The sequence below is a fragment of the Periophthalmus magnuspinnatus genome, chromosome 24 (assembly GCF_009829125.3).
Source record: "Periophthalmus magnuspinnatus isolate fPerMag1 chromosome 24, fPerMag1.2.pri, whole genome shotgun sequence".
Taxonomy (NCBI): domain Eukaryota; kingdom Metazoa; phylum Chordata; class Actinopteri; order Gobiiformes; family Gobiidae; genus Periophthalmus; species Periophthalmus magnuspinnatus.
Window position 1 is genome coordinate 4,861,673 of NC_047149.1, and position 11,569 is coordinate 4,873,241.

The window sequence follows — 11,569 nt, forward strand, 5'->3', positions numbered from 1 at the left end:
ATCGTAATATATTGTCTTTATGTTGCTTGATGTGTTTATTTTTACTTATTTTAGCTGGTGGTTGTAGTCAAAGATGATTGGCTGGCTGTCATGCCGCGCCTACTCAGATGGAGCTGCTGTCTTGTAATAATGGGACTATAAGGTACTACAGCCTTTAGCACAGCTGTAGTTTTGCAGGTTTCAAACTCTCCTGTGTCATTGTCATGGTCGTGATGGAGCAGCTTGTGATAGTCACTGGTGCTAACAGGCAAGTAATTTTTTATAATGCAACAGTGGTGGAAGGTAATGAAGTATAAGTAGTAAAGCACTGTACTGAAGTAGAATTTTTAGGTATCTGTGCTTTGCTTAAGTACATTTTACAGTGTATACTTTTTACTGTTTACTACATTTAAGAGCTGGTATCTGTACTACAGTATCACTACACTTGCATTTTACCAAATTAACAACGCTTCTGTGAAATACTTTAACTTTTTACTCTTAAAGAACATTTTAAACAGGTACTGTGCAGTTTATGGGGAATCATTAAGCTAGTGATGGATTTTTTGGATCCATTCCCTTCCAAGAGTCGTTCAAAAGACTGGTTCTTTTAATATTTGTTTATATGACATGACCTGATGTGACCTGAACTCATTTAACAAAAGAATGAGATCCGTCTCCAGCGTCTCACTTGAAAGACCCATATTACAGTATTTTCTGATCTGTTATAATGTTGTTTCTTCATCACAAACATGACTGGAGTTATCTTTTGTTTCATTCACACATGTTTAACACACAAACCTGCAGATTTAGGCTGAGCTCTTTTCTCAAACAGAAAACACTCAAGGCATTGTTGGAACATAATAACTTTTTACTTTTACTGAAAAGTAAAAAGTACTTTTCATATGATGGTTGTCATATGAACAGTGATTTTAAGCATGTGAAATACTTTTACTGTTTACTCTTAAAGTACATTTTTAAACAGATACTTTTATTTAAGTACATTTTTTCATGTGATACTTTTGTCTGTACTTTTACTTAAGTAACAAAATTGAGTACTTCATCCACCAACTTAACTTGAAAACTACCACTTCATGACATCACAAGGTGGTACAGAGCATTTTGATTTTTGGAGATGTAGACAGACTAATATTAAAAGGTAACTGAAACATGTGTGAATGAAACAAAACGTAACTCTAAGTCTGTTTTTGAGGAGGTAAAAACATAATAACATGGCTTAAATCTCAGGAGAGTCAATTTTGCATTAATAGGACCTTTAAGGAAGCACTAAACAAAGGCAAAGCAAGGCAAGATTATTTGTATAGCACAATTCGTACACAAAGTAATTCAAAGTGCTTTACAGAATAAGAAGGACATTAAAATTAGAGAAATAAAAACATAATAGAATTAACATTAAAACAAAAGAGTGCAGAATAAAAACCTTTCAGTCATATGCACAGCTAAACAGAACAGTTTTGAGTCTGGATTTAAACATTGTCAAAGTAGAGGCCTGTGTCACATCTTCATCAAGACTGTTCCAGGTTTAAGCTGCATAAAACTGAAACACTGATTCTCCATGTTTAGTCCTGACTCTGGCACCAGCAGGAGGCCGGTCCCTGAAGTCCTCAAATTGCAAGATGGTTCATATGGCACTAACATTTCAGAGATGTACTTTGGTGTTAGGCCATGGAGAGACTTGTTCACAAGCAGAGCTGCTTTAAAGTCTATTCTTTGAGTTACAGGAGACAGTGCAGAGATCTGAGCACAGGACTTATGTGTTCGTACTTTCTGGTTCTGGTCAGGACTCGAGCAGCAGTGTTCTGGATGTGCTGTTCTGTCTTAAGGCTCATTTGGAGAGGCCAGTGAGCAGGTCATTACAGTTGTCTAACTGTTTTCTAAATAGGACTTGAACCAGTTTAGTGCTGTACCAGTGATGCCCTGCATCAGTGTTCAGGCAAATGTCATTTGTCACCTCGACAAGAGCAGTCTCAGTGCTGTGGTGGGGTCTAAAACCTGACTGGAAAATATCAAAGGAGTTGTTCATTTGGAGAAAGTTAATAAGCTGTTGGTAAACAACTTTTTCAAGGACTTTGACTAGAAACGGCAGATTAGAGATTGGTCGGTAATTGTTCAACACTGTGGCATCAAGACTGCTCTTCTTTAGGAGAGGCTTGATAACCGCAGTTTTCAAAGATCTTGGGAATGTTCCAGTTTGAAGTAACATATTAACTATGCAAGCGAGTGGTGATAGCAAACTATTGAACAGACTTTAGAAATTTAGTGGGTAACACATCGAGGCAGCATGTAGATTAACTCAGACTGGTGACGATCTCTTGGACATTTTTGTCAGTTACAGGGGCAGAGTGAGTCAGCTCTAAGTGTCTAGGTGGGTGCTGGGGTGTTATTTGTGTTGTGGAATTAATGGCATATTAATGTCCTGTACCTTGTCATTAAAGAAAACTGCAAACTCATTGCACTTAGATGTAGAAATTAGTTCTAACAGCAGTGGAGCTGGAGGGTTTGTTAATCTGGTTACTGTTGTAAATAGGACACGAGAGTTGTTATTACAACTTCCAATAATGTCAGACAAATACCTTTTCCCTTGTTCTACATAATCTGTGGTTGTACATGTGCATCTTTTCTCTGTAAATCTCATAATGAACTTGGAGCTTAATTTGCCCCATACCCGCTCGGCCCTCCGGCACTCCTTTTTCTGTGCCCTGACTGAGTCATCATTCCTCCATGGTGCTTTCTGCTGATCTTTAACCATTTTAACCTTCATCGGGGCAATGGTGTCCAGAACATTCAAAACACTCGAAGTCACAGAGTTCAACAAATCATCAACATCAGAACATGAGGCATTTTCAAAGTGTATCATTTCCATGAACAGTGCACCTGTCTTATCATTTATGTGTCTCGTTTGAACAACTCCAGGACCATCCGCTGGTTTGGGAATAACAGACAGGTCAAAAAAGACACAGAAATGATCAGACAGAGCAACATCAGCAACACCACATTGACATTTGAAATATTTAGTCCTTTTGTAATGAGCAGGCCCAGAGTGTGTCCTCTGTTGTGGGTGGGCTCGCTGACATGCTGAGTCAGACCAAAGGTTTCAAGGACAGAACTAAGTTCTTTAGCGTTTCTGTCAAACACATTATCCACATGTACATTAAAATCACCTGTAATGACTAAACCATCAAAGTCTGTGCATATGACTGAAAGTATCTCAGTAAAATCATCAATAATACTCAGACAGTGCTGGGGAGGTTTGTATATGACTAAATAGAGTATGGAGGGGGATAGTTTTAGCTCCATTTTAAAGGAAACATACTCAAAAGATGAAAACACCCCAAATGATAGTCTGTGAGTAACTAAATTATCTCTTAAAAAAAGCACACACTTCCACTAGAATTGCATTATCTGTGGTTTTTTTTTTAGCCATATTTTGTTAAAAACATAAAATCAATATTAAAAGAGGAAATAAAATCCTTAATTAAAAATGACCTGTTACATAAAGATCTGACATTGAGCAAAGCAAGTTTCAGATTCTGGGGGAGGGCAGGGGAAGGGCGAGCAGGGGGGAGTTTATGTGAGGGACCAGGTGAGGGCCAAGGAGGTGGGTACGGGGTGGGTAGTATAGTTGATGCCAGAACTCTTGATCATACTATATTAGTTGTGAGGGGAGCCATCTTAATTCCTGATCTGATGAGACTTTCTAAATTACATATGTCAAATTCAAGGCCCAGGGGCCAAATGTGGCCCTCCACATAATTTCATGTGGCCCTCAACAGGGTAAACTAAAAGGTACGATAGTTTTAAAGTGTAATTTTATCAGGAGATAAGCAGTTATACAGCCACATCTAGGCTAATGCATATGCAATATTTGTAACTTGAAGAAGTAATAAATACAGAAACAGTTAATTAACAAGTTAAAAAGTAGTTAGATTTATTTTACATCCGGCCCTTTGAAGGCAGCTGTTTTGCTAATGTGGCCCCCGGTGAAAATATGTTTGACACCCCTGTTCTAGATGGTCAGGAAGGGCCATAGGTGAAGGTGGAGAGGAAAAAGAGAGTGAGGAGTCCCTAGAGGGACTAGATGTAGCAAAGGGGGCCCAGAGATGGTCTGTGGGCAGGGGAGGTGATGGGGGTGCTGCTGGGGCTGAAACCTCTGCTGGGGCTGTCACAGACAGGTTCAAGGCCTGTGACGAGGGCCCAGGGGGAAGTGACACTGGAGATGAATCCTTCACTTGGTAAGGTGGTGGTGCTGTTGTCTTGTTCTCTGGGGGAGGTGGTGGTGCTGCTAAATCGTTTGCTGGGGGAGATGGTTGTGGTGCTGGTGATGACTCCTTCGCTGGGGGAGGTAGTGGTTGTAGTTGTGGCGCTACTGGTGGTGCTGACACATTGGCTTGGTCTCTGGCTGGTGCAGCAGCAATGCTTCTCTCCTTCCTTTTTTCTCTCATTGGGCCAGGACCCTGTCCAGGCCGGTTTCTCAGACCGTGGAGGAGGTTATATGTCAGCACTCTTACTCCACCTCTGCTCAGGTGTGGGCAATTTCCCTTGAACAGGTCCTCTCGTTTCCAGAACAGATCAAAGTTCTCAATGTAATGCAGTCCTCTGGCTACACATTTGTTGAACACCTGAAGCAGCCGGGTAAATTTGTTCATCTTCCTTCTGTCTATGCTAGGAAGAGGTCCACTGATGAATGTCTTAACCTCCATTTTATCAAGCTCCTCAAATGATACAATGAAATTCTTTTTCAAGATTTCAGTCTGATTCATTCTGGTATCAACTGCACCCATGTGCACAATCAGCTGTTTAACTCCTCTGTGTGTTGACAAAACTTTTGGGAGGAGTTTTGTAATCTCAGAAACAGTGTGACTGGGGTAAGAGCATGTTTGGATTCCTCTGTGGGTCACATCTCTGATAGCACAGTCTCCTAACAGCAGCGTATCTCTGACCTTGACCGTCTCTTGCTCTTGTTTTGTGACAAAAATCCATTTTCTGTTTGTATATTAACATCAACATCAGTCTGTGACAGTGGTAAAAATCTGTTTGTAAGTTGTATTTTGGGTGATGTAACAATATTAGCATTGTCTTTTATCAATTGTCGCATTGGTTTGGCATTCTTGTCTTTACAAAGTTTTGGAAAAGACACAGTATCACTCAGGTTTAAGTTGAAAGTAGCAGTTTTTTCACCCTCTTCTTTGAAAATAACTGTGGGTTGCTTACCACTGGAAGTCACAGGGAGCGTTTGGTGAAGTCCTTTTTCAGATTCTAAAACAAATATCCATGCTTATACCTCATTAATTTGTTGTTGATAGTTCCAACAGCGTTCGCAGAAAGAATTCCTTTGGTTTCTTCCCCCGGACATGTCGCTGGCTCGTCAGAAATTTAGTTAAAAAATGTAAACATGGTTTAAAAGTCTTGGTTTACTTTAAAGAAAATCATAACTAAACTAATCTGCCAGTGCTGGAAGCGCTGATTTAAAAAGTAAGTAAAGAAGGAAGCAGCAGGAGCAAGCAAGGTTTGCGTCTGCACTCTTCAGAAGCAGGAAGCAGATTACTACATTACAGATCACTACATTAAGCTAACTTTCTGCTTCGTGCTGATATTCGTTCGTTCAAAGCATATGCCGGCTCAGATTGTGAAGTGTTTACGACTCTCCATTGGCAGAGATAGTAGCTTTGTGAAATTGTCGGTTTAAGAAATGACGTTACCAACGTGCTTACTATCTCCTCTTTTCTGCCTTGCTCCACTCTGCCCCCTGGCCCTTTGTGAACTCCCCTCAGTGGCATCGGTCTGGCGTTGTGTCAGAGACTGCTCACGGAGGACAGGGGGCTTCGGCTGTGTTTGGCCTGCAGAGACAGCGAGGAAGCTGAGGCTGCCTACCGTGCCCTCATCGCCTCCCACCCCGGCGCCCACGTGGACCTACTGAAGGTGGATTTGGGCTCGGTCAAGTCTGTGCTCAGAGCTGCTGCGGAAGTCAGAGCCAGGTTCAAAACATTCCAAACTTACAACAGTTACAATGAGTTTGCAAATTTTTTCAAATAGTGTTACCGTCCACAGATACAGCAGGGTTGATTTTTTGTACCTGAACGCTGGAAAAATGACCAAACCAAAAGTAGACTTAAAGGCATTTTTTAAAGGATTTTTTTCCAGGTATGTTGTGTTTCTATCCTAAAGCTAAAATCTTGTGAGCGGTATGCTTCCTCTCATCCTCCTTTAGGAATGTGATTCATATGCTTGAAACAGCCAAGGGGATCCTAACTCAGGAGAACCGGGTTAACTCAGACGGGCTGCAAGAGGTTTTTGCCACAAACCTTTTTGGGCATTTTCTCCTGGTAAGATAAATATTAAAACAATTCAATTTTATTTCTTTCAGCTGCCCAAAGTGGCTCACACAAAGTCAACAAAAACAGATATACATAAAATATGACACAAAGAACAATAAAACACTGTCTGTTTCTGTTCTGTTGCATGAAGAACAGGCGCAGAGGCACAAGGATCATTCTGTAGATTTTTATTATCGGTTACAGCAAAACAGTTGGGTTAAAGGCAGCATCCAGCAAAATTCAAAGCAGATGAGTCGTGCTGTTTGAGTGCAGAGGATGAGATTGTACCAGTGTTTTATATTAATCCCAGGAGGTTACAGATTAAGAAATTTAAAACAAAGTCAAACAATGTGAGTGTTTTATAACCCTCCCAGAGCGGGGGTCACACATTCCTGAGATGTGACATTAACAAAAATGACCAGAACATGGCTGTAATCTTCCCTTTGTGTGACATGTGGCCACTGCTGCATGATGGGAAACAGAACATTTTGCACCTTTGTAAGAAAATAAACAATGTATTACACTTGTATATTGTCCACAACACCAAAATATCCTGTCCAGCTGGAGCCAAATGTCAAGAAGAAGAGGTGTGTTTTCAGTCCAGTGTAGGTTCTGGCAGGTAGAGGGCGCTGTTCCATAGTGTGGGCGCTGCCACTCTACGTTTTGATCCTGGCCCTGGGCTCTGGTGGAGTGCAGAGGTGCAGTAACTAACTCAGATAAACAGGGCGCACAGAGCACACATTTGGCCCACAACTGTTGTTCTTCCTTTCTCCTCCTCCTCCCTCTCTCCTCCTCTCTCCTCCTCCTCTCCTCCTCTTCTCCTTCCTCACTCCTCCTCCCTCACTCCTCCTCCTCTCCTCCTCCCTCACTCCTCCTCTCTCCTCCTCTGCTCCTCCTTACTCCCTCCTCCTCTCTTCTTCCTCCCTTGCTCCTCCTTCTCTGCTCTTCCCCTTTAATAACAGGACAGAGGACCCCTCACACTGTCAGGCTCAAACAGTGGGTTAGTTTGGCCAAACACCGCAATCTCAGTTTGATTTTGATTTACGTTCCGGACGTTTGCTTTACTCAGCCGAGTCTGCACATCCCTGACACTCCGCACATCCCTGACACTCCGCACATCCCTGACACTCCGCACATCCCTGACACTCCTGACACTCCGCACATCCCTGACACTCTGCACACTCCTGACACTCCGCACATCCCTGACACTCCGCACACCCCTAACACTCCGCACACCCCTGACACTATGCACATCCCTGGCACTTTGCACACCCCTGACACTCCACATGTCCCCAAAACGCTGCACATCTGTGACACTCTGCACACCCCTGACACTCTGCACACCCCTGACACTCTGCACACCCCTGACACTCTGCACACCCCTGACACTCTGACACTCCGCACACCCCTGACATTCTGACACTCTGCACACCCCTGACACTCTGCACATCCCTGACACTCCGCACACCCCTGACACTCTGCACATCCCTGACACTCTGCACATCCCTGACACTCTGCACACCCCTGACACTCTGCACACCCTTTCATCGTTTTTGCTTTGATTGGCCTCGCACATTTGCATTACAGATCAGGGAGCTGGAGCCGCTGCTTTGTCAGTCTGACCACACGTCCAGGGTCATTTGGACGTCTTCTGGTAACGCCTGGCGATCTGCCTTCAGTTTGGAGGACTTCCAGCACAAACAAGGGAACGAGCCCTATAGCTCATCTAAGTATGCCTCCGAGTTGCTCAGCCTGGCTCTGAACCGGCACATGAACAGCCGGGTACGTCCTCATCAGGGACTGTATTTATTTGCTTTACTTATTTTATCAATTTTTGAATTCTTTTGGCAGGGGCTTTATTCATCCGTTGTCTGTCCGGGTATGGTGAGGACTAAAATGACTGAAAGAATCTTGCTCCCTGTCTTCTGGATTCTATTCATGCCAATAATGTGGTTGGTATGTTGTAGTATTGTTGATGTATTTTGACCACTTTTCTTCATAAATCTATTACTCTACTTCCTTTGTCCACAACAGATGAGGATATTCACCAACACATTCACCATAACACCATATAACGGAGCTGAAGCACTGGTAAGTTGCTTCAGATTACAATTGTTAGTTTTCAGATGGTTTGGTGCTACACCTGTGTCATGCTCTCAGATGGGGGCAAGAGCCAGATGTCCTTTTTGATAACGTCATACTTTGCCATGGAATATCCAAAATGTAAATGCACAAATGTTCAACCCATAGACTGTATAAAGAAGTGGACTAAGTGAGTGTAACGTCACCCACAGTATTCGGCTTCAGTCAAATGAAGCTCATCGAGGCAGTTATAGGGGCGAATTTGGAGCAGAATTCCGACTGCGAGTATCATAGCAACCAAAGAGCCAATCCAGAGCAAGGCTGTTGAAGGTAATGCCCTTTCCTGCGCCCATTGCTGGTTTAGCACAAAGTGGGTGATTAGCAACACTGTCAATCAAACCTGTTGCTAACGTTCAGGTGATTTGACTGTTATTAATGTTCATAACTTGATTTCCGAACAAAATAGCAAAATAAAAACTCCAATATCAAGTGACAGAGAGCCGGAAGCGTCCATGATCACTTCCTGTTTGTAACGCAGCGGCTAGCAGGTTAAGGAGGTTAGCTATGTCCATTTATATATACAGTCTATGGTTGAGCATTTTGTATTTTAGTGACTAGAGCCAGGAATTCACTGCATTAAAACAGAAATACAAAAAAATACTTAAATAAAAGTAAAAGTATCACATGAAAAAATCTACTTGAGTAAAAGTATTAAAGTGCCTATTTGAAAATGTATTTACAGAGTAAAAAGTACAGGTTTTATTATATTTTGAGATCTAATAACGCTTCAAATGTAGTGATGTTGAAGATTTGTGTTGAATTTTTTTCTAGCTGTTTTTATTTGTATATTTTTGTTTCAGCAGGTCTCAGACAATTAAAAAAAACTTACTTTACTTTTCAGTCCTGTTCAAAAATGTACAGATACTGCTCTCAAATGTAGTGAAGTAAAAGTAAAAAGTATCTACTGTAAAAAGTACCAATACCTAAAAATTCTACTTAAGTACAGCACTTTTACACTACTTTTACTTCATTATGTTCCACGTTCCACCAGTACACATACACAATGAAATGTTTTTCTCCTTAGCACTGGCTGTTTCTTCAAAAACCTCAGTATCTAGATCCAAGGTCCAAGTATTACAGTTTGACCTCCGTTCTTGGAAGAAACTACATACAACCTCAAAAAGTAAGTAACGCTCTGATGCCAGCAAAAATCTACTACAGTATATAAACTAACTCAGGTTTACTTTCAGATGGACCTTGATGACTCCATGTCTGAGGATCTTTATTTGAAGCTGATGGAACTTGAAAATGAAGTTAAAAGAAAACTGTGACATCAGAACCCTTTTGTATTATTACTGCGCAGCATATTCATCTTTGCAAATAGACCATTTCACATCTAAATATCTTCTGAATGGGCAAAAGTCCTCAGAAAGTCCTTCAAATCTGCCATAGCGCTGTCACTGAAAGACATAAATAATTGGGAGCACCTTCAGCAAATCTGTATCTGACTTTATTACATTAGTTTGAACTTAAAACAAAATCAAGTCACACAGTGTTTCACATCAGTTTGTTTTGTATCATTTGCAGAATTATAGATTTTATTCACCTCCAGATGATAAATACCAACGAGTAACACACATATTTTTTACCTGCAGGGTGATAGCAGTGTTTTGTGTGTATTATGAGACAGTAGCAGTATTTTGTGTGTACTCTGAGACAGCAGCAGTAGTGATGGTATAAGTTGTATTCAGGCGTCTCTCTGAATATAAAGGTCACCACACAGCCCCCAGCTTCATATAAAGGTCACAATAACACGGCCTTCAGGAGGAACACATCCAGACTCACAGGAGCGAGAGCTGCTTCCAAAACAATGTACATCTCTCATGTGGCCTGTCAGAGTCACAGCTAAAATGCTTCCCTCTGATCTGAATGGTCACTACCTAAACCCCAGCCCATGCAGACAATCATGACTGTCATGACTGCTAGTGCAGCCTGTGCAGCTCAGTGAGTGAATTGTGGAGGTTCTTTCACATGAGGCCTGTCCATAAACTGAGAATGGTCTGGTATGGTCTGCTTTTATTTGGACAGGGACAGTGTACAATAATACATAGACCTTAAAAAACAGGACAGATGTTTGGTGCCAGGTTATAGCAAAAATACTCATTTCCACCTGTTGTCCCTGGACAGGCTGATGTTAAGTCAGAGTAACAGTTTGGTGTAGATGGATGAAAGATCTGTAAACACATGGTACATACATCAAATACAACACATCTCACCCCTCAAATACAACATTTCTAAAAACATTCAGTTCACACACATACATACACAACCATACCGCTTCACACATACACACACACCCCCACACGCACACACACACACACACACACACAATCACTCAGTTTCAGATATATACATTCATCATACACATTCACTAAGGTGCAAACTTGCTTTGATATTAGCCATGTCTTTGTCACATGTGCAAACTTCTGAATGAGACACACTTGGACAGAAGCTTGGATGTATTGATTTATCATTAAATATATGATTGTTGAAACAATATATTTTGGGGTTCAATATTTATTATTTGTTCATTTTCTTTGCAAAACTGGGGAGATTTGTTTCATTTTTGTTGTAATACGATAAGATTATCTTTGTTCTACAATAATAATGCTGCAGCTTGTGTCTAAATATTGATTCATTGCTGCTGTTGCAAGACCCAATTATGTTTTTCCAACATGTGCCTCGCTCCAGTACAAATATATTGTATAAGCAGCTCTTGAGGTCAAAGGAAGTCACTGGGTGCCGTCACCTTCTAATTTCAAAGCGCAAAAATCAGGAAGTTCACTGTTAGCATGCTCTTGTTGCACTCATAAACTATTTTTTTTTTAAAACAAAAAAAAAACTCAAACTCAAGTGCATAAGGTGAGTGAGGAATAACTTTGGACCACAGCAAACTTTTTTAAAATGAACTAGTTCTGTTTGTAGGTTTTTAAGGACAGTACAAATCTGGTACAGTGCTTTTATTAAATGTATGTATTATAATATTTATTGCTTCACTGGGATAAGTCAGTGATTTAAAAAAAAATCTCATCTTTCCTTCCTAGTTAAATATTGTAAAAAAAAAAAAAATCCTCAGAGCCACAATTTCTCCACAGAAAAACACTGTACATCTATAC

At 41.1% G+C, this 11,569-nt stretch overlaps 1 protein-coding gene across 1 annotated transcript; it reads left to right on the forward strand.

Annotated features, from left to right (window-relative positions):
- Nucleotides 1–212: 212 nt before the first annotated feature.
- LOC117392969 (3-keto-steroid reductase/17-beta-hydroxysteroid dehydrogenase 7-like) lies at nucleotides 213–9,768 on the forward strand. Its single transcript, XM_033991140.2, has 9 exons — nucleotides 213–247; nucleotides 5,769–5,972; nucleotides 6,046–6,138; nucleotides 6,206–6,320; nucleotides 7,899–8,093; nucleotides 8,163–8,267; nucleotides 8,346–8,402; nucleotides 9,478–9,576; nucleotides 9,644–9,768. Exons 1-9 carry the CDS (start codon nucleotides 213–215, stop codon nucleotides 9,722–9,724), a joined length of 984 nt encoding a protein of 327 aa, XP_033847031.1. The 3' UTR covers nucleotides 9,725–9,768.
- The last annotated feature ends 1,801 nt before the right edge of the window (nucleotides 9,769–11,569 follow it).

Coding starts and splice junctions, on each gene's coding strand:
- LOC117392969 (XM_033991140.2), top strand. CDS start 213: ATGGAGCAGCTTGTGATAGTCACTGGTGCTAACAG. Junction 8,094..8,162: donor ACCGGCACATGAACAGCCGG/GTACGTCCTCAT, acceptor TTCTTTTGGCAG/GGGCTTTATTCATCCGTTGT. Junction 9,577..9,643: donor ACTACATACAACCTCAAAAA/GTAAGTAACGCT, acceptor GTTTACTTTCAG/ATGGACCTTGATGACTCCAT.